This window comes from Alosa sapidissima, chromosome 2, assembly GCF_018492685.1.
Source record: "Alosa sapidissima isolate fAloSap1 chromosome 2, fAloSap1.pri, whole genome shotgun sequence".
NCBI classification, from domain to species: Eukaryota; Metazoa; Chordata; class Actinopteri; order Clupeiformes; family Clupeidae; genus Alosa; species Alosa sapidissima.
Genome location: NC_055958.1, coordinates 36133525 through 36157560, shown reverse-complemented (window position 1 = coordinate 36157560; position 24036 = coordinate 36133525). Strand labels below are relative to the sequence as shown.

Sequence of the window (24036 nt, the reverse complement as noted above, 5' to 3'; positions counted from 1 at the left end):
AAAAGCAATTTTATACTTGCATTGCCATAATAACATATGTACATTGCCATAACCCTATACTGATACTATGTGCATCAGTGGTGACTGTTCAGAGAGACATCATTTTCAGCATCGCACCACTTCCCACACATGTTTTCCTGTTTCCCTTCCAATCACAGGGCAATCTATAAAAGGGCTGGAAACAGATAGCCTGCTGCAGGGAGAGTGAAAGGTAGTTGGTTTGTGGGTTGTTTTCCGTTTCTATCAACATGCATGGCTTTGGAATGTGATGCTTTTTCATGGATGATGGTCATCCAGGAAAAAGGCCCAATGACGTACTACCTAGAGGTGTTGTAAAGCTTCCAGGTTAATACAAATGAGTAACTCAAACTCACACAAAAAATCCCTTAATCCTATAATTTCTACCTTGACCAATATCCTCTGATTGACAATATCCAATAGCACTTAGTTTGAACCTGCCTAGTGAAAATTGGTTTTGCTTTTGGCCCAGCAGAGGGCGCTGTTTACTATCATTAGGGTAAGCTGTCAGCATATGGGCCATTGGGCGAAAACAGTTACTGTACTGGTGTTACAGATAGATGTTACACCTACATGTTAACACCTCTGGCACTCTTAAGAGAATTGTGTCTTAGTATTTTGTGTTACCAGAAACACAAACTGTCAGTTGTGTCTTGAAAGGATTTTTCAGATCATGCAGACAAGCCACCGTCAGAATTTCTCAGGCCCTGTCATTGTGAACCGTGTGTTCCACCCACTGTCATCAAATGTAAACTCTGAAGCTTGTCACCACTACCACACCACACCACAACTCTCTCTCACACATACTCACACACACACATACACACAGTCTCTCTCTCTCTCTCTCTCTCTCTCTCTCTCTCTCTCTATCTTCCTCTCTCACACCAAGACGCTGGGCAGCGCACCACGTCAAGAGAAACCACGCGATGTCTAACCCTGGTCTAACCCTGATGGCCCGTGCCCATACCCCTGGTGCCCACAGCGGGGCAGGATGGGGCAGGATGGGGCAGGATGTGTCCTGCGCAGGGCCGACTGCTGAGGCATGTGCGGCCTGGTGGTGAGTGGTGTCTGCGGCAGCACAGCTAAGGGCTGGGAAAGCCAGTTCAAACCCTGTGTGGCTCGCCACATTAAACAGCTCAGTTTTAAGATGCCTGAATCTGTGTGTGTGTGTGTGCGTGTGTGTGTGCGTGTGTGTGCGTGTGTCTGTGTGTGTGTGTGCGTTTGTGTGCGTGTGTGCGTGTGTGTGTGTGTGTGCGTGTGTGTGCGTGTGTGTGCATGTGTGTATCCTCATATCTGCATCCTTAACGTCCATCGTCATGCATCACACCCTTATCAAACACAGGACAAAAACAGCTTTGGGCCTCACTTCTATAAAATGGCAGAAATTTGTGGTACCTGAAATCCTTTACAGTCTGTCCCTAATCCCACCACTTATAATTATCATGCCACTCAAAGAGTCCTGAGTGCTTCGCCACAGCTATGTCACTTATCCAACCCTAAACGATTCGGGATTCCATGCAGTAAAAGCATTACTGTCTAGGAGATCATAAACTTTTCTTAAGACCGCTAATCTTAGACTATAATTTTTCAAAAGCTTCATCACCAGCATCTTCGAGATCGGCGAGTTAAAGAGTTGCTGTGTACCTGCTGTCTTTCATTACCATATCTGGATCGGTTGACACACGCCCGTGTCGTCTACTGAGACCCTACGGTGTTTGCTCTTCTCACTTTACACACGCTGAATGGGGGATCAGTTTCAGTGGCCTGGATCAAGTTCACCTTCAAAGCAGCTGTGAACACACTCCAATCCAGGCCTGAAAAAAAACCCTGCTTAAATATTTAATTCGGGCCGCTCGACGTAAGGTGGCGGCTTTGAAAAGCGTGAGACGAGTCGGAGAGAAGGGGAGACGCGTGTGGCGTAACCCAGAGGGGACATGTCGGAGAGAAGGGGAGACGCGTGTGGCGTAGCCCAGAGGGGACATGTCGGAGAGAAGTGGAGACGCGTGTGGCGTGGCCCAGAGGGGACATGGCTGGTCAGTGTGCCTCTGACTCGATGTCTGCCCAGAGGGACATTTTGCAGCCTTTTCTTTGTCAATCAGACCTGAGTTGGAGATAACTGTCCCACAGAGATAAATCAGACCTGAGTTGGAGATAACTGAATTCTGACCTGCGCCTCCTGAAGCCCCATTAGGAGAAATGAAAGGGAAAATAATGGAAAAAAAAGAGCAGACATGAAGTTACATTTCAATTAGACTTGAGCTGAGTCAAGAGAATTCTTATGAGTTATGAATTAGAATTTAAGAATTACGAGAAAGTCTTCAAAATCTTATGTAGGCCTATCTGTAAATTGAGCTAAATGATGTCTAGGAGAAATAGAATAAGAGGCCAAAGCCTGATCTCAACATGAGCAAACACATAAGTGATGGTGGAAAGGAAGATTGTGTGTTATTAAAATGAGGAAACCAGATCTAGAAGTGGAGACCCATCTGAAGGAGGTTGGCCTAGCAGAGTGAGTGGACAACCGACCATGTCGGTGTGTTTACCTTGGAAGAACATTACACACAATGAAGTGTTTCAACACTAGGATCAGTATTGTGCAACCAATAATAACAGAAAGATAACAAACCAACGTTTATGAAATTCTTCAAGTTTCAAAGTCAGTGAGGCTTGTGCCACTTAAGACCTCATTTCCTGTTTGACTTTGAGCTCTAGGCACAACAAATAAACGCACAGCCTACGTACAGTCTCTGGTTGAAGCACCAGGGCCTAATCCTCCACCACAGGAGGAGCGGATATTGGTTGTTCTCTCGTCGGTGGCGGTGAGTACCACTCCCAAAAGCACTGAATCCTTTCTGGCGTGTCTCAGTCTGTCTGCAAATCCAGCTCTATGCTGCCGCTGTCAGCATACACAAAACAACCCACCACACAGCTCAGCGCCAAGCTTGAGTCTATGCAGAGGCACCGACCGTGACATTCCTCTAGGAGTCTCGGTAAACAGTAAATATGGAGACGATGAGAGATGTCACAGGTGGCCTTTGAGAACCTGGCTCAGAGGGCCCACAGCTGATTAATTGAGTTCTGTGGATTGACGCTGGTGTGTTTGTTGTTCACTGAATTCGGCACTTCAGAGCCGATAAGCTGTTCAAGTTGGCTCAGTCCTGGTGAAATCAGTGGTAGACCGAATAAAAGGACAAGGGAAACCATTGCTGGTGCCAACAACAAATTATCACCTTTATACCTCCTATAGTAGAGTCTTGTCTCTCTATCTCTTTCTCTCTCTCTCTATCTCCCACTCTCTTTCTCTCTCTGTCACACACACACACACACACACACACATTGCCTATACATTCTCCCAGTGGGGCATACATGCCACAAAAGGTTTTTTTTTTGCTCTAGCAGCAAATTAGCACACTTGGGGAATCCACAATTGAGATTAGTGGCAGAATTAGTAGAGACAGAATGCACAGTTTTATGTGTGACACACACACACACACCGCACCGCACCGCACCGCACCGCACACACACACACACACACACACACACCACAGACTGAGAATCACACACACATACACACTCAATTTTAACCCATTTTAATGGTTATAATCCAGTCCCCATGGAGTGTGCTGCTACAGTGGTTACAGTGTTAGAGAGGAGGAGGAGGAGGAGGAGCAGGTTTGGGGTGGGCTGGGTGCACAAGGCATATCAGCTCTTATGTAAGCGCAGCGTGGCGCCCCACAGTTCTACTGCCCCCTCCTGCCCCCTCAGCCCCGTGGGCTAAAGAGGAGATTATCTGGGCTCCAATCTCCCAAAAGGACCATTTATGCTTCTTGGTGGTCAAATTTACAGTAATGCTCTATATGTGACAGGGGTTTAATCTGAACGCTGGTCACTGAAAGACTTACACACACACCAGACATCACACTCACTTACTCACTCTCACACACACACACACACACACACACACACACACACACACCTATGCTTTGTAACTATGCCTGTGATATCCACATGATGGTGGATATGGTGAAGACAGCAAATTGGACTGCTGTAGATTCACCATAATGGACAAGCCCTCAGAGCATTTACACTTTGATACACATAAGATACTCTTTTACCAGGGGACACCACAGGAAAAGATTCATTGTATCATCCCTATGGATAACTGAACTTCCACAATAAAGTCACTTGCAACACCCTTCCAGCACCCTTCACCACCAAACTCAGCAGAGAAGTATCAGATTATCAAAGTATCAGAATACGAAACAAAAAACAGACAAGATAGAATTGCAACATTGTTGTAGTACGATCATCTCATCGTCTCACACATTTAACTGAGATCAGCAGCTTCGTCATGATCAAACTGCACCCACCTCATATCAAACACAGGACTGCTCTTCTTGGCTCTCTTAGGTTCTGAGTGTGCGGGGGCACCGCCAGCTCCCGTCCACTGACCCCAGACAGCATCCTCTGCTTTTGATCTGGGTTTCCAGAAGATTCTGTGGATACCCAATAGATGTCTGCAAGCTTGTCCCGAGCTTCAGGCTGCTGACGGAGGGGCTTGTTGTCCAGTGTGTCTTGTTGTTCGCTCGAGTGAGTGCAAATGGAAGGTTTTGTGATTGGGTTTTGTGTGTGTGTGTGTGATCGCACACTCGTGTGTGTTTTGTGTGTGTGTGTATGTATGTGTGTGTGTGTGTGTGTATGTGTGTGTGTGTGTGTGTGTGTGTGTGGGCAGTTTTAATTGCACTTGGTTGTGTTTCTCTGTTCTCTGTATCTCACAGGCTGTTGTGTCTCAGGTTGCAGCTGACAGAATCACCTCATTACAGACACACGACGCACACACAAATGCTTATTCACAAACACACACACACACACACACACACACACACACACACACACATTTAGGTGTTACCTTATACCCTTGAAATCACCTGGAATCTGTTTAGAGATTGTCCTAATACTAGGGTATTTCATTTCGATGCAATAAATCCTCAGTTGGTGGAGTTGTCATACCTAAATGACTATCATCTTCACCCCAAAGAACTAATAAAATTAATTCAAACCACCAAACACACACACACACACACACACACACACACACACACTTTTGTTGCAGGATCACAGTACCTATTAGTTACGTTGAGTTAAATGAATGAGTTCTGTGTGTGTGTAGGGGGGTTGTTGCTTGAAGAGTGCATGACGTGGCGGTAGGAAAAAAGGCTTTTTGAAAATCATATCACACTTGAACAACCAGTGCCTTCACTTCTTTCAGAATGCTCTGTGAGATAAAATTTCTAGTGTGTGCAAATAAAAATGATTTTCAAATGTCTCTGTGCAGGAGCAGGGAACAGGATGATAAACTTGTACCTATTGTTGCATAACACTCTACTACAATCTGTGAAGCATTAGAAAATTACAAATGTTTAAGTTGGAGAATATCACACTTTAAAGGAAATTACCTCAGAAGTTCTCTGTTTAGGCTACCATGTCCAAGCTTCATATTCAGATTGGAATTGATAAAACAATAAACATGCCCCTCTCATTTACGAAACAAACATACAACATAAAACACAAGGCTTTCATTTAGGCTTAGACTTAAATTTAAACGTAGGCTTACTTAGGCTTAGGAAAGGCGTATGCTCATTTCCATGCAAGGCATGGCATGTATCAATTTGAACGTGAACGGTGGCTACGCTCGAAAATCAAGTCAAAACTCCTGTACGCAAGTTTTTAGGGTGGTATAGCGCGGTGCAGGCAGCAATAAAGTGGCAGAGGATTGGAAAGTTGAAGAGTTGAATTCATAGAATATGTTGGACCTGCACATTTGTAGCCTAATTTCCATTGACACATTTGATGGCTTAGGATAGCCATATGTGGAGAGAATTAGGCTACTTTTGCTTAGGAAAGCGCAAAATAATTATTTACCCGGCGGCCAGAACGAGGCTGCAGGGTACACTTGCCATCACACTTCAGTCCAGCAGATGGTGGTAATGCACTCCGATTGTAAATCGGCAAAAAAAAAACTCACTGAAGAAGAAGAAGAAGAAGAAGGTTACTCTCATAGATATTAGAAAGCTAGATACCGCATTGGGCTCCAGAACGTACGTAAATAGCGTCGCCATCTTGGTGGGGGCAACAATCACTGGAGGCCAATGGAGGAGCAGGTGACTCTGACTGGAAATCAGACAGGTGTCTGTGATTGGCTGCAAGTGTTGCCCATAGACAGTAAAGGTGTTGCCCCCACCAATATGGCGTCCGCGTGTACGATGCTAATATTGTAGAACTCGACGGACAATGCGCAAGCGCAGAACGTACGCTCGAGTCGGCGCATCGCTTTCGTGTGTTCCGAGGCACTTTTTTTGACCATCTCAGGGAGACGGGAGCCTACTGATAAGTCCGACTGCCTTTTCTGAAGATGTTCGGCCATCGAGTTGGTGTGTCAGGGCCTTCAGGACTGTGATTGGTCAACTCACCCTGTGTGTTGATAGCTGACTGCTTTAAGCAGCCTACTGTGGGGAGTAACAACATGCTAGTTCACTGACATAAGCTTTGCAAATATTCTCAGAAATATTTTGGTTACAATGACAAGGTTATCCGTTTGTAAAGTATCTATTTGTCAGTAATGTTTTAAAATCAGCACTTCACCAGCAAGCATACTTTTGTGGACAGTTGTAGCTTGTAGCTTGCAAACATAACATAAACTGGCTGGCAGACACCTCGCAAATAACCTCAGACTTATTGTCTGCTTACAATAACTAGGTCATTGGAATTTACTGTGTCTATTTCTTGATAACTTTTACAAAATCTAAACAAGAAAATGCCTATCAAGATTAATCTTATATTGTTCGCCATTCTGACTACCATTCTGGTGGTGAGCGACGCAGAGATAGGAGATGCAGAACTTCAAAAAGATCACGCTGGAGTCGAGGCAACGGCGTAGTCATTGTGTGGAGTCGATGCAGAAGCATGAATCAGCTTTTACACTGGAATTGGAGTGATGCGGAAGTTTCATGAATCACATGAGAGCCTTGTCGTAAGGTGATTTCTGTGCTCAAATCTGCACTGGTTCTACACACGGTTAATAAATTAGGGCCATAGAGTAGAATTTAAAACTTGTACCTGAAATAATAGGGCAATCTTTAACATGGTATAAATAGTTTTATGAAAATACTATCAACATGTCAGCTGAAACAGACCAGTGAGTAACACACAGGCAGGAAATGTTTCCTAACTGGGAAGCGACACACAGATATGCGGGAGAGAGGTAAGTAATTGTAGAGAGAGAAGTGTAGAGGTGTCCCATACTTACACACACAGACCTATAAATGGTCAGAAAAAAAGACATCTGAGTGGAGAGGAGAGGAAGAGAGGAGAAAGAGTTGTCGGAGGCGGATGGACTCATCCAGGCGGTAAGGTAGGATAATTTGGACAGCAGCAGGGGGGTATGGGGACAGAGCGACAACACAACACAGCTAACACGCATCCCCCCAGCCAGCGGTCAAACAGACCACAAAATAAACAGCACCTCTGTGTCGTAAACAAATGGCATCTCAAAGAGACCAATTCAGGCGAGAGGAGAAAGACACGGAGAACGAGGGAGCAGAAGAAGGATACAAAGGAATGTGTGTGAGAACTGAGCCGTCCATGTTGCCATGCCTCAGCAGAGTTTGCTGTGAAGTGAAAGGGTGGCCCAGATTTTATAAGGACAAAAGAGTAGTACACACACACACACAAACAAACACAGAGAGAGAGAGAGAGAGAGAGAAAGAGAGAAATGCAGAAAGATGAAGAGAGAAAGACACACACACACACACAGCAAAGCTCCAAGGTGAAAAGAGTATCTTTAGCATGCAACCCCAGAGATGATTGTGTTTTCATATGTAAATACGAGGGCTCTCGGTGCACAAATGAACTCCCAGCCCCTTTCAGCACTCTCAAAGAGAACACACACAAGCACCGCTCACTCCAGCGCCTTAGAAAAGGCTCTCAAGTGCAGCCCCTATCCGCTGGTTGTACCAACACCTCACAAATAAGATAGATTAGAACTAGAACTAGAATTAGTTAGATTAGAACTAAATCTCTCTTTCTGTGAAGTGCTTGTAAAAGTACAGGCACAATGTGTCGATAGGAACACCCAGACTGATAGTAGACAGTTTGCGTGTGGTGTGTGTGTGTGTCTGTGTGTGAGAAGGGGGGGGGGGGGAGGGTAGGATGATGTGGCTGAGATAGAGATGACCTTATCTGTCCATTATGAGATAGTTAAAGACAGCACATGTGGAGAAAAGAGATAGTGGTCAGATAGTGATTAGGCCACTGATGTCATTGCCCAGTGATTAGATCAGGTTCACCTCACGGGCAAGGGGCACTGACACGGACACTGCCTGGATTCTGTTCTCTAACTTCTTTTGACACTCTCTGGATGGCTGCTTTTTTCCTCCTCTTTTTTCATCCTCTGTCCTCTGGAAAGCACAGTAACCAAATGTACCTTGACGTACACTGAAAAGTACAGTGACAAAATGTACATTGAAGTACCGTACACTGAAAAGTACAGTGACAAAATGTACATTGAAGTACCGTACACTGAAAAGTACAGTGAAATTGTGTTCCAAATTGCATTGCATCTTGATTATTGGAATAAGAACATGGAAACCATTTGCGACATGATTAGCTTGAGAATAATTTGAAGAATGTTGTTGTAAATAATGCAATAACAGCTGTTCATACACAGTTCAACAGAGTCTACATTTATGTTTATGACATGACACTTTTGTCCAAAATGACTTACAGTATATGAACACTACAATAGATGAAAATAAAGTTGAAAAGCCTACATGCAAACTAGAGCTAGTATATGAACACTACAGTAGTTGAAAATAGTAGTTTTGAATAAAGTTGAAAAGCCTACATGCAAACTAGAGCTAGTATATGAACACTACAATAGTTGAAAATAGTAGTTTTGAATAAAGTTGAAAAGCCTACATGCAAACTAGAGCTAGTACAGGTCCAGCATTGGCACACTGGGTATAGGAACTGCAAGGTGGCCACAAGTGTTACGGATCACACCGGCACCTCTGACTGGGATCGACAGCACGGCGTCATGTCAATAAAGGGAAACGTCGATTCAGATTAGTTAGCACATTACTGTAGTTAGTATCTATCCAGAAGTGTGAAGTCCAAAATACAATACAGATATAGTAAGTACAGTAAAAACTAAGTAGTATACTACAACTTAAGTGCTGCCATTTCTTACAATAGCCTACATACAATGATGGTCAGTTACAGTATAATATGCAAAACTGGTATATGTAAATACTTTAAATATGTACAGAGAAGTGGAAAGAGTTAGATAATGTGGAGTGCAACTGTGAAGTTGCATGTACAATGATAATATGAACAGAATTTACACATTTGGCTAAGCACACAGAATATCATTATTATGTACAGTTGGTTATGCACAGTGATATAATTTAAACTGTGAGGTTGGTTCAATCCGTGCAAAATATGTAAATATTATATAAAATAATGTAAATAACATGTCCGTTAGCAATAGTCATGATGAGTGCAATGATATTATTTATTATTCTATGCTTTTTATGTTCTATGCTCATAATATCTAGTATTAATGGTGGTGTTATGTCTGTGCCAGGGTTACCAACACCTAACAAAGAGCCTACAGAGTACCTGACAGCGGTGATAACGCTCCCTGTAAACAGAGTATTCCCCACACACAGAGCTCCACTCTTCTCTCACTTCCTCGGACGCCACTGAGAACGCAGTGTCTTGAGTTTCTCCTAACAGGATCGGAGAGGAGAGAACACAACCTGACCGTGCGAAACGGGTGGGGAGACAGCGGTCACCGATTTGTCAGCACTATAGTTGACCGACAGAATCAGTTCTCCCTCAAGAGCCTGGAATTGAAAAATGGGCTCCACTCTGGTAACTCTAAATTCTGGTTTGCCACTTGCAGTGTACGCAGGTTTTTTTTTTTTTTTTTAACTGACTTGTCTATGTCTGTGTGTCTCCTGCCATTCCACTGGTACATGGAGAGTGAAGATGGTGAGACATTTTTTTCCCCCCCGCTGGCAATGGAAGATTCTTTAGTCCTTTACAAAATTGTCAGAATAATTCAGAATCAGAATAATCAATTTATTCTCAACAATTAATTGTAACAGATAATTATGCGAAGGACACAATACATCATAATGGTCATATCAGTGACAGACTTTATAAGCCAAAATAATATCAAAATCACTGACAAATGTTAGAACAAACAACAATCTTAATTTATTAAGGGTGTCACACAATCTACATCCGAGGGGAAAAGTGCAAACACACATCAAATAATGCTAAGGGTTCCTTCTCAGGGATAAGTGTATAAAAGCTTGCCTTTTTCTTTAATTATAAATAAATGTGCTCAGTTGCTAACATCCTGTGCATGTATGGTAGTATAAAAGCAATTTTCTTATTTGCAATGTCAGGTCTTTGCATAGTTGTTAATACAAATCTACATTGTTAAGACTTGACATAAAAGAACAAATAAAGAAAATATATTTTTCACATTTTAGTAAAGAGATCAGTATTTACTGTTTTAGGCTACAGTAAAGAATATCTTTGTATGTATTTATACGATCAGTTTGTAGATGTTGGTCATGAAGTCATTATGTGCGCAAAACAAATTTGCTGTAGCTGCATTGAAAAAACAAAACAAATTGCAGTGTTGAATATTTGCTTAAGCAATGTGAACAAATGACATAGGTGTCATATACTTTAGAAACATACATAAGGCACTTCTAAAGACCAAAAACAAAATGAGTCTGCCATTGTAACAATATATGCACATTTCATGTGATGAAATGTTTAATGCTCGCTTCTAGCCTTGTTCACTTTGATGTGTCCATTGCTTGGTAAAATGCATAGATACATATATATTAAAAACACATTTTATACACACAGTGGGGCACTCTCACCACAATAATCCCAAATAATTATCAAGGACCTTCTACTGCTGCAGGGGTCTGCAAGAGCCAATCAATTTGTTCATTTGCATTTTGATGTGATGTGAATTGCTGCTCTCAGGCCACTAGATGGCAACAGTGTAAAACAACAAGGGAAACAAACCTAATGATTAGTTAATTACAGTGCCTATATTTTGTTAATGACAATAGGTTTGCATATGTTAAGTACACGAGTGTGAATTAAACTATAAAGCATTAGACTGGTCACTCTTTGATCATATGCAGTAGGTTCACAAGGATGTAACATCATCTTGACCGTGCAGCCAAAAGATTTTACAATATTGGAGTGGTGCAAGCCAACAATAAGGGGGAGTGGGTCGATGCAAGTGTAAAATTAGCTCTTTAGCTTCACATGGTGACTTCTGGTCAGGGGCCAACATCATTGCGCCACTAACGTAAAAAAAAAAAAAAAAAAAAAAGTTGAGAAGTCAGGTTAAAACTCGTGGGTCAAAAACCATCTGGATATTTAGGATTGACCTGCTTCACAAGTTGGATCAGCTTTTAAATCAATGCACAAACAAAACATTATCTTTTCTGAACACAGCAGGTTTTGAGGACAAACCAGAGTCCACAGAACAGATATTCTGATGGTTTTAGATACTGTCTGCATGTTATGTAGATTGTGTGGGTAAACCATCACATCCACAGCTCATCACTGCCTTGTCTGTTTATACAGACGGCCAGAAAGAGCCTTCTTGCTGCATAGTCGAAGTGACCATTTAAGTGCATTTCAAACGCTTAGTCAGGCACAGGCACTTAATACTCTGAAGACTCCTTTTGATAGAGCTTTCAACAGCCTTCCTTTTAAGGCATGGACATGTTCCTAAATTACTTTTGTTACAGCAGAATACACAGTTGAAAAAACAGTCCAGAAACGCCAGTCTTTTAGTCGACAAAAGTGAAATTCCATGAGACCAGTGAGAAGTCTTAAATGTAGGGAAGGTCTCTGAAAAAAAAGCTGAGTTCAAACTGCCTACACTTCAAGTCACACACAGCAGCACCAATACAAGTCTCTCCGACTCTCTGATCAAGGAGTTCAGTAGTGATGTACAAGTGTTAAGTTTGCTTCTTTGCCAAAGGCTGGGATTGGAAGAGGAGTAGTCCGTCTTTTTTTGGAGAACAGAGAGCATGACAGAGAGAGAGAGAGAGAGAGAGAGAGAGAGAGAGAGAGAGAGAGAGAGAGAGAAAGAAAGTAATAAAGTCAGCCAAATACAGAGCAGCATGGGGCTGGATTAGTTGCCATGGTTGCGCAGAGCCTTCGCCCTTTCTCCCCATTCCGGCACTATCCCAGCAGGACCCTCTGAAGGCGGTCGGCCGGGACGCTGTGCTCGTCCTCCGAGTCGGCGTCGCTCTGCGGGTTGGAGCTGCAGGGCGAGGTGCACTCGGGGGAGCACAGGTAGTGCATGAGAGGCAGACGGTACTTCCCGCAGAAGTCCACAAACTTGATGTGGCGCACACACGAATCAAAATACACTCCTGCACAAAAGACGTGAGGTTGGAATTACATACTAGTCATACTGACCAATGCAGCTCAAGGTCTTCAGACAGAAGACCTTAATTAATAATTAGCACACTAATTATTGTAGCCTATTACTATGCATGTTATGTTTCTATGTGTGATCTTGACTTGAGGTATGGATGATCATGATTGATCTTGAGCCAGCTGTATCATGTTATATTTGATGTGGCACACACACACACACACACACACACACACACACACACACACACGACATGAGGTTGGAATTACACATTATTCATACTGACCAATGCAGCTCAATGTCTTCAGACAGACAGAGCTAGACATTTTTTGTTTGTTCTGTTTTTCTTTAATACTAGAAGAATGGCACATATACCCTGAGGCAGCACTCAGAGAGAGTGGGTTAGAAGTGCTATACAAAAACTAGTGCAACATGGCCTACAATTAAGAGCCTACAAAATAGAGGGACAGAACAGGCTGAGAGAATTAAAAAAAAAAAAAAAAAAAAGTCACAGGTAGAAGAAAAGAGTAAGAGAATGAAAATATCTCACCTGCACACTTTGGGTTGGGGCACTTGCTGGCCAAGTCCAGGTAGTTGACCAGGTTCGTGGGGAGGTCCTGCAGCGAGTAGGTGAGGTTCCTGGTCTTGATCGCCCGGCCAGCCAGCTCTAGGAGCGACGGTGGATCGTAGGTCATGTCTTTGACGAAACGCACGACGAGCGGGTTGCCGCGGAGACTCAGCTCGTGGAGCTGCACTAGGCTCAGGATTTCGCGAGGCAGGTAGGTGAGGAGGTTGTTATGGAGACTCAGGGAACGGAGAGAGTGGAGTCTGTAACAAGACAGATGTACACGAATGAAACAAATACAATAAGAATGGACAATAAACAATAAACACAAAGATAGCAGAGAAACATTGGGTGTGTAAGTGGGTTTATCATATTATCTTTACCTTTATCTGACGATACATCATGCAATAAATCATGCACATTATGTTCATTAAAACTTAGAAGAATAGCCTCATTATATTATCAAGGTTGCCTTCAGTCACGCGATTCCTTTAAAGCGGACCACAACATGACCTTCAACAACAGACCAGTAGCGGGTCACAGTGACCTGGGTCACAGGGAGATTTCCTGACATTCCTTGGCTGGGGCGCTCACCTGTTGAGCTGGGGTGGAACACTCTGGATGCGGTTGTCACACAGCACCAGGTAGCTGAGGTAAGGCAGGTTGGCCAGCTCAATAGGAATGGATGAGATGAGGTTGCCCCCGAGATACAGCAGCTCGAGACTAGACAGATACACAGAGACACAGACATTAATATGAAATGTGTAATTACAGTTATCAATTATCATGCACATGGAGACATGTCCTAATGACTAGGATATTTATAATTACTATGATCCTTATTTTTGTACACACAAAAATATATATATTTTTTACTTTTAAGCTTTCTTTGGCCACAATTATACAAATGTCTGCTGCTTACAAGCCTCTATGGCAACCTTGTACATCACAGTCATGCCAGAAGCCAATGACGCACATCAATACAGTGACAAATACAGCGTGTGTGTGTGTGTGTGAGCGAGAGCGAAAGAATTTGACACTGTGCTCACAATGACACCCTAACAGTGGAGTTACAGTAAAAGTATCTCGACTATGTTTGTCCCTTATTACGGTAAGTTACATAAATCATAAGCAGGTGTCATTTCGCTGTTTTGATTCAAAGGGCTGAGAGCTGCTCACAGTAAACATTCAAATCCCATCGACATTCTGTGCTGATAGGTGGAAATTCCAGTCGCTATCTTTAGCCCTCTATTTGTGGTGGAGAGTGTGTGTGTGACTGCCTGTGTCTTTTGGTTGTGTAATGACCAGATCCAAGTTCAAAGGCTACTAAAACGTGGCTAGCGCATGGTCTGAGGCTGGGCAGGTTTGAGTGTGATCCCCAGCTCCCTCTTCTATAGATGCCAGCAGCCCACACACAGATTTATTTGTTTTGTCTGTCTGCCTGGCTGAAAAACGACTGTTGATTCTGTTCTTTTAGTAGTGATAACAAAACAAAAACAAAACAAAACAAATACAAAAAAATAGGGTTTGGTATCGTTTGGGTTTTATCCGATACCGGTGCTAAATCGATACTTTTAAAACGGTTCCGGTGCCGAAACGGTGCCTGAACCGGTACTTTGTTTTTAAATTAAAATGGTCTATTTTTTATTTTATTTGTATTGATAAGACAAATTTGAACATGAAATTGTTCTATTCAATTTACTATCAATATCTCATTGCTCCTACGCATAATACATTTAAATGTTAAAACAGCTTGCCATGGATGCACACAATGGTAAGCTCTGCTTTGAAGTTTACCCAGTGTAGGCGGTTTGCCATAAGGTATGTTAAAACCACTTGCCATAGAACTGACAGGTCATGGACAATGGCATTTGCAAGCAAGCTAATCTAACAGGGACTCTACTTTCCAGTTAATTCATTTCAGTGTGTTCTCAAATGCTTAAAGAAATGTCATGTCTTCCCCCATAACACGCAATAGTTTTGAACATGTAGGGCTACATTATGTCGGTGTTGAAGTGTTTAGATTCCCAGCGCTAGTAGGCCTAGGCATTTCAACAGCAACTATGGCTATGCGCTAACACCAGTCAGCGGAGTTAATTAGCGATAACATACGGAGAATCGCGGAGATGGTTCCGTAGCCTCTTTGACAGCTCAGTGACATCAAGTATGTAACCTACATATTTATGTTTTTGCCTGCTAACTTTTAACATGATCTTCATATTCATTGTGATGCTATATGCACAAGAAAGATTAATATCATGCCATTATGTTGTTTAGAACACAATGTGAAAACTTTATTTCACCTTACAACTTTGCCGATAACATTTCAAAATAAATGCCAGTTAGCGCATTAGCAAGGATATTGTGTAAGGTATACTGTTGATGTTGTTTCATAGCCTTTTGCTTGTGTGTAGTTAGGCCCAATGCTAGATTTTGACAGAAGCTCGTGATATGGGCTCACGCAAGCTGTCAAAACACTGTCCACTCGCCTATGTGATGTACCCCTCTGGTTTATACATCCAGTGTTTATGTTAGCTAACTGTAGCCTATCTGGGTGTGTTGCTATCAGAGCAAGACATTAGAGATGGCGCATGGCATGCAGTGGTGCCTCGTATAAAAAAAATTAATAATAAAAAAAAAAAACAACGCGATTTAAGCACCGAAATGAGGCACCGAAATCCACGTTGTTATTCGATGCAGTTACTACCGTTTGCGTCGGCACCGGTGCCATATTAGAACCGTGTTTCGGTGCCCAACCCTACAAAAAAACTAGTTTACTACTCAAGGTAGGACACCTCAAATAGTTATTACTGGTACCTCAAACAAAGGGGGAAAAAGATAAGAGGCTCGAACAGATTTCTTTGTCTGACTCACAAACGACATCAAGTCAGTTCCTTTCCACTATTTGCACATATGCTAGACAAAACTACTCTACATCTCAAAAGGTCATTGTAAATACTGGCAATGAGGTAAAGACAAAAAAAAAAGATAGAGGCTCCATCGTTATCAGTAAAACAGACAGTTCACACTAACATCCCCAGGAGAGGACAAAACAATGAACCTCCAGTGCAGATCTCGACTCTGGAGTGGGAAAGACAAGACGAGACTGGGGACCAGGTTTTGTTTTCCGTTTGTCCTCCTTTTTGTTTAGCTCTTTCCATCTGAGTAGCTTTGAAAATGCCTTATTCATTCCACAGTCTGGCCTCTGTGTTCCGTCCTGATCTCGGCTAAGCCCGGGCAATTGTGTGAAAAAGACAAAAGAGAGCCAGACAGATGACGACATGAATTATGAGAGAGCGAGTGAGAGAGAGAGAGAGAGATAAAGAGAGAGAGAGATAAAGAGAGAGAAAAAGAGAGAGATAAAGAGAGAGAAAAAGAGAGAGATAAAGAGAGAGAAAAAGAGAGAGAGAGAGAGAGAGAGAAAAAGAGAGAGAGAGAGAGAAAGAAAAAAAAAAAAAGAGAGAGAGAGAGAGAGAGAGAGAGAGAGAGAGAGAGAGAGAGAGAGAGAGAGAGAGAGAGAGAGAGAGCGAGAGAGAGAGACCCTGACCCCAAAGTTGGCCTTTAAAGTGAAGTCATCGCATCAGATCAAATCAAAGACGTCTCCTCCTGGACATCATTATCACTACCGGTCCTGCAGCCAACAACGCAATCAAAGCCGCCACCACATGCATAAACCACACACAAAATGTACAACCTCAAAAAACAAAACAAAATGCACGTCTCAAGTTAGGCGAGTGTCATTTAAAAGCAATTAGGCAGACAGAAGAACATGCTCTTATCACAGACGAACGCAGTTAATGTGCCACCCTGGTTCTTTTCCCAGAGGCCCGGCTGAACTAATGACACAGCTAGAGATAAACAGGGAGCTGTGGGCCATGTGCAGATGAAAACAAGAGATAAAGCTCCTGAGTGTTTTCAACAAATCTAGTCAGCAGAAAACAAACTGTGCTAAACGGGATCTGAAGAGGCCTCAGAGGTCAGCAGTCATGTGGACAACTCATGACAATATTATCCTGAGGAAGAAAAAACAAGCATCACCATGTTTTTTTTTTTTTTAACCCAGATGCTATATTTTTTTCCATTTACAAAAGATGATTTGGTGTTAGGCGTACTCCCAATTGAATGCATTACTTCTATTTAGGCCTATTCTATAATGTAATATCATCGTGCACTGAAGCCAGGCAACCTTCTGAAAACTTAATGACGGTAAAGGTTGTAAAAGGAACAGCCTTTTATTCAGCTCTACACATAGAATGCCCATGAAGATTTTGGCATATTGCTAGATTCAACTCGATGTCCCTGAATAGATAAAAATAAAAAAAATAATATGGACTAAAGGGTGGAGTGTGGATTTATTGCTCTCCAGTAGTAACCTAGTGACCACAAGGAGAAATAATTAGTTACTTAAAGCGATGGTTCGGAGTAATTTCACCCTAGAGTCCTTTGCACCATGACTCCGAGCCAAACACCCTCCCAGAACCTGTTTTCCCTTGGTCGAACCCTGGTCGAGTAGCCCTGCAGAAACACTCCTGGTGTACCTAGAAACTTTTCAATGCCTCGTTGGATGAGTAAAGAACATATTGTAGAAGTTTCGTACCATTCAGGGCATTATTAGTGGGGTAATTTACGAGATAAAAGTTGGTTCCATTACGCCTGCAGAAAGTCATTAGTTTCTGACAGCGCTACTCGACCAGGGTTGGACCAAGGGAAACCCGGTTCTGGGAGGGTGTTTGGCTCGGGGGTCATGGTGCAAAGGACCCTAGGGTGAAATTACTCCGAACCATCGCTTTAATGCTGCAGACTCAATCGATCATTAGGAATGTGGTGTCTCTTGACAAACATTTGACTAGAAGTCCTAAAATAAAACCATACGGAATGCTTACACACCTTTGTTGGTTCCTGGTAAAGAATACGCCTATTAAGTTGTAAATCATGGTTAAGTAAAACAATGAAAACGGTTGCAACCTTTCAGGGCAGGTCGATATTCTTGCGTAATTATTTCATTGGAACGCAGACATTTCTCAACACGTCTGGCTCACACTCACAATTTCAACAATCAGGATGACCCCATAAAGTGTAGGCTAGCCTACCTGTTTGCTTGACCATTTGTGTTGGCCCATCTTCAACAACTCTCAAGACTAGGTTGACAATACAACACTTTTGAATTTGCAATTGGGACGATAAATGGACACAGGCTCATGTAGATAGATAGGAGGTAGGCCGAAAGATGCAATCATATAGTTTGCAATGGAGCAAAAACCCTGCTAAATGATAGATAGATAGATAGATAGATAGATAGATAGATAGATATACTTTAATTATCCCACAGGGAAATTCAGTTGTTTCAGCAGCCTTAAGATGTACAGCAAGCACACACACACGCACACATATAGTCCACATACATTACATTACAACAAGAAATTACTTTCTCCCACAAGACATAGCATATGGTAGCTGTCAAGGTACCATACACATCCAAGTACCAAAGTGTAACTGCCTAAAAAGTGTAACTGCCTACAGAGCCAGAGCTGCTGCAACAGGCTGCCGTACGGCGCCAGGGAGAGAGTAATGACAGCGCATGAGATGGCGCGGGACTAGCTGCTCGAGGTCAATAAGTTTAAGAGTGATTTGTAGGCCTAGGCAGCTAGGTGCTGAGTGTGTTTCACTAATTCACGGATTGGGATAAATGCAGAGATCAAATTTCACTCATGGGATCAAAAGAGTATATACTTACACTTAAGTAACCTTCGCTTTTACGGTTCACGAATCCAATGCCACCTAAATGATTTGTGAGTAATATCCGGCGACAAGGTGGTGAAGCATAGTGGCCTATTCTGTTCACATGTATAACAAATTAACAACACGCATTGACAGAAATGGGATGACCTTACACAACTTCTGTAGGCCTAATGTGTAGCACACGAAGCCGTGTCCCTCAGTCAGATAGGCTTACATTTATGTTCTAAGCGAAAAGGGTATAGAAGCACAGTCTAGGCTAGGCTTACAAGAACCAAGCCTAATCTGTAATGTTACCAACTGTCAAAGGACTAGTGTGATCTGTACAATGCAGTCAACGTTGGCTAGCCTACTGTAACGTTGCCAACTGATGTAGCCTAAAAGTAGCCCAAAAGCCTAATTAGCCTACCTGGTCAAGTTTTCTATCTCGGCTGGAATGGTTTTTAGCCTGTTTCCCCCAAGCGAGAGAGACTGAAGACGCTGCAGCTGAAGAAATTGGGTAGGCATTTCCACAAACCTATTACCACTAAAGTTCAATACTTCAAGCTGCAGTGATCCAAATTCCTTCGGTAGCGAAAACTCATCCAAACGATTGTTCTTAGCAATTAATGTCCTCAGTTTGGTCAAACGAGTAATGTCATCACAGATAACTGTTAGTGCATTGCAGCTGATGTCCAGAAATTCTAAGTTCTCGAACAAGCATATTGAATCCGGTAACACCGTGAGTCGGTTATAACATATATACAGTTGTTTGATCTCCTTTCTCCTTTTGTCGCTGAGGTTGTCAAAATTCAGATTGTTCAGATTTAAGCGCGACAAATCTAAGACATTTTCGCCCCTGTGAGCTCCCTCGAAGGCCTCCATTTTCAACAAAAAAAGTCTTATTCAAACGTTAACGTTACAATGTGTCCGAAGAGAGGTCCTGCATGCGTCCTCATAAAACTCAGAATTCCTGAAAGACAAAGCCTCGTGGTATTATAAGCATTCCGTCTATGGAGGGCATACTTCCCCAGGCACTCGGTGGTAGCCTACTGTACAACCTCACTCATTATTTAATGTAGGTCAGTCAGAATGAGGGAGGCTATACCGTATGTGGCCTATATAGTCAAAGCCCAACGAGGTCCAGAATGTGTATAACAACAATTCTTTGTAGCGGTCAGCATAGATAGCTTATTCATAGTTCATGTTCCGGGGCTGTACAGCGCCGCTCTCTCCGCCCAACTGTAGCCTATTAACCCTTTCAGTGATGCATTGCCTTATTGCGCCAGTCAGCATGACTTGGGGACAGAGCGTTGCAGATGATTCCAAATCTATAGTGCGTCAAATCTATAGTGCGAATCAATGCAAATAGACTTAGCCTATCAGTTTATGTGTATCCTAAAGATGAATAGGGTGCTGTAGCCCACTGTCGAGTTACAAAATTGGAGGAGTGGTCTTGAGCCCCCTTGACTATTATGTAACCACATTCTAAGATTACATTATGTAACAATCGAGTCCGCAACTATTCAGCCACACAGCACTGTATGATAGTGGAACTCTGCTAAGATCTGATTATTAACAAATCCCTAGCTTTGTTACACATTTTTTTCTTCTTCCAGACATCCTATACCTTGATACTGTTTACAAGCCTCCATACACATTGGCACATCATGTGCTGAGCAACCCCTAACACATACAGACTTGTGATAGTATCATCACACTTCAGAGATGCCATATGATAGTAGCCTAGGCCTATACTGTTTCGCTGAAATCTGTTTTTTTCTTTTTTAAGACTTGCTGACAGGGTATACATATTTAGGTGCTGTAAGAATGCTCATACTCTTTTATGGACATGCTATGCAGTGCCAGGCTGTGTGCGTATTCAAATCAATGTTGATATTTGTAGAATTTTGAGAATGTGTGTTTGTGAGAGAGAGAGAGCTAGAGAGAGAGAGATTTACAAAAATGTAGAAACAATGTAAAATTTGGTATATATTTTTTAATTTTTGTCATACATACCCAGGATACTCATAAGACAAAGGTTTTCATAAAAAGTTAACAAGACAGCAATTGATGTTAGACTGGTTTAGGTTTTTCTCTAATCCAATCGGAAATCACACACACACACACACACACACACACACACTAACAATCATTCAGAAAGATACATTAACATGAGGGGGAAAAAACTAACAACTAAGGCTGAACTACTTTAACAGTGACTCAATCTGCTTCTATTTTTTGCTGCTTCCAATGTGGGTTTGATTTCCAGTGAAGAGAAAAGTCACCTTCACTGAATCCACATGTGTGGGTTTTAAGGCACTCATTATCAAAAACGATCCTAATTAGTGGTGGGATTTACTGGAAAACATCACTTAAAACAATCCTAGACACACATACACGCGCGCACACACACACACACACACACTGAAACACATGCGCCCACTAACTGCAGAAAGATTGCATCTAACCTAAAGAGTCGAAAGCAATTCTAATCCTTCTCAGACTGCTCTGTGAAATCAAAGGTATAGTGTAGTTGCTGGGTCCGAAGTAATGGTTTACCCGGAGGTTCTCATACATCACTTTAAAACATCCTCAACATCAGGCTTTGGTTTCAGGTCGCTCCATGCTAGGCTCGCCTCAGCCTTTGCTGCTTCATCTTTGGCTGCCACACACTGTGGAGGTGGGCTAATCCATAGAAATATTTCTATTCTATCTCAGTGGGTTGTCCTGATGTGCTCCACTGAATTCGTCATAGTGGCAGTTACAATCAGTCAGACGGCAGCTGGGTCTGATTTGGTCTTAATACAGCGGGATCCAGGTGCTCTCAGGTGATAGCTGATCGGGGGTAGGTGGGGGTTACTAAATCGGACGCCCTTTAGGACCTGGGCCAAATTCTCAAATGTTCATATACATATCATGTCAGGTCATGTTTTTCTTTGCCTGTCACATCTGAACAGCAAAATTGGTGTCATTTTTAACATCCATAAATACTGTATAATTGTGGCAGTGTGTGCACCACTTATACATACACGTAATCCCATTCAAAGGTGATTATAAGTCTAATATCAAGTATTATCAAAATGGACAATCTCTCCTCCAATGTCACCATGAAGTCTGACACATGAAATGTAAATACTTGTGGTCATTGTGATCTTCAATGCTTCTTCATTCCTGGAACAAAATCCAAATCTACACACACACACATGAGACGTGGCTGACCAAGCAAGTTGAAACTGCACCCAGTGCCATGTGAGCATTTGAGAATTTAGACTTGAATTCGGATCCGCACTGGACACACAGCACATGTCCCTTACTGCCCCTTGAGGACCCAAACTTCTCTGATCCAGATCGGACCATCTTTTCATACTTGCCTCCTGAGTTCAACAACGTGTCACAGGTGTTCTCCCAAGGTGACAGAGAAGGAGAGACACTGACGTGCTGCCTACCCATGTGGTGGGGCCCCAGGCAGAGACTAGCTCTCTGACAGTATAGTGTTATGAGCTTCTCTTATCTATGGAGCAGCCACTGCCACTGAGACACAAGCAGCAAAGAAACTGGGCATGACAACTGCATTAGAGCTGATTGTGAAAAAAAAATGATGCCTATTTCAAACATACAGTACATATAACACAGAAATAAACAAATCAAACAAATGCGCTAATACTGCTAAGTCCAACTGGCTAATGAACTCTGGCTAATCAAGTGGCACTGAAACCTTCACAGAGCACCTAATGCCAGCTTCTCTTATGCAGTCTGGGAGTGGGGGCAGTGTGTGGGTGGGAGTAGGGGCAGTGTGTGGATAGGGGGTCGGGGCAGTGTGTGGATAGGGGGTCGGGTCAGTGTGGGGGTGGGGGTAAGGGCAGTGTGTGGGTGGGGGTAGGGCAGTGTGTGGGTGGGAGTGGGGGCAGTGTGTGGGTGGGGGTCGGGGCAGTGTGTGGGTGGGTGTTGGGGCAGAGGAGCAGGGTTGGGGTGGAGTGCATTTCCCAAGTAGTCCAAAAGATGGCATCAAACGGCCTACAGCAAAAAAACGATAAACAATTATAAATGTGACTCCCCACCCCGCCGGCTTTAATGTACTAGTAAGGTCTTTGCTCCTTTTTCCCAGATCACTACCAGACACAGAACAGAACAGAACGGGCCCCCGATCGGCTCCAGATGTGGTACCTACTAGGTCACGTCGAATGGGCCTGCGATCGGCTCCAGATGTGGTACCTACAAGGTCACGTCTCTGTGGTGGTTTTTCGTTTTCAGCCAACGGAAGATTTACACAGTATCTTATGTTTATGGACAAAGCTGCAACAGGGGGGGTGGACTAATACCATTTAGCACCTTAATGATAGGTCACATGACAATGACTGTCCTTGCCATGCAGCTGAGAGAGGGAGGGAAGCACGGCATGGCGGAATGTATGCTGTTGTCACGTCGACTGCTGATGTAGAGCCTGACAACTGAAGTATACAGTGTAACGAATCCGTTCCAGAAATCTGATAACACTCCGAGAATGAAAAATGACAACAATGGCAATGACAGCGTTCTCTCACAGGTTCACGCCATGACGCGTGACAACACTCTCCCTCTTCTCTGCTCATTTGGTTCCTCTCTCACATTCATTCGCCCTCTTTCGTTCTCTTTAGTTTGTCACCACACGTGCCGTTCTCTCCAAAAAAGCCACGTTTGTACTCCTATAGACAGACAACAAATAAAAATGACAAACTAGTGTTTAGAAAACTGCCCCCCCTATTCAAAGTGCTGGGGCCCTCGGCCAAGGCTTGCAGTGATACAATCAAACAAAAAAAAAGTCAAACACACAACCAAACATAAACATTGATAAAGGATGCACTTGAATACATGTGTCGCTATACACACCCAGAGGGGAAAAATGAATAGCCTATATATAGGAGTAGTACACAATAAAAAAGTCTTAATAATTAACTTATATAAAAAACAATTACGATTGGGGTGATTCTCTTTGTGACAGTATGTTGTCCCAGATGGCGCTTCAGTGGAAATGCAACTTCAGTTTTGTCTTTCTTTCTATATCTCCCTCCTTCCTCCAACCCACACCTCGCCCCCCTCCTCTCTCTCTTTCTCTCGTTCTCTCTACCTCACATCACCCCCATGTCTTATTTAAGCCTCCTTAGTGCTGGTCTTCATCTTCTCCACTGTCTCCTGAAAAAGAGAAATACATTACAGGCGGTTAGTTTGTGTTTTATATCGTGTTCACCATCATCCACTGTGACTA

At 42.9% G+C, this 24036-nt stretch overlaps 2 protein-coding genes across 2 annotated transcripts in view; both read right to left on the bottom strand.

Moving 5' to 3' along the window:
- Positions 1-10276: 10276 nt before the first annotated feature.
- Positions 10277-20167, bottom strand: lrrc58b (leucine rich repeat containing 58b). Its single transcript, XM_042081942.1, has 4 exons — positions 19222-20167; positions 13671-13799; positions 13062-13339; positions 10277-12506 (listed from the first exon to the last, which is right to left on the bottom strand). The coding sequence occupies exons 1-4, from the start codon at positions 19674-19676 to the stop codon at positions 12313-12315; spliced, it is 1056 nt and encodes a 351-aa protein (XP_041937876.1). The 5' UTR covers positions 19677-20167; the 3' UTR covers positions 10277-12312.
- Positions 20168-20775: 608 nt separating this feature from the next.
- The window catches only part of fstl1b (follistatin-like 1b), a 60710-nt gene continuing 57449 nt past the window's right edge, over positions 20776-24036 (bottom strand). Inside the window, exon 11 of the mRNA XM_042081948.1 lies at positions 20776-23963. Within this exon, the coding sequence (XP_041937882.1) occupies positions 23922-23963 (42 nt within the window). The 3' untranslated portion in view covers positions 20776-23921. The remainder of the gene's footprint in view (positions 23964-24036) is intronic.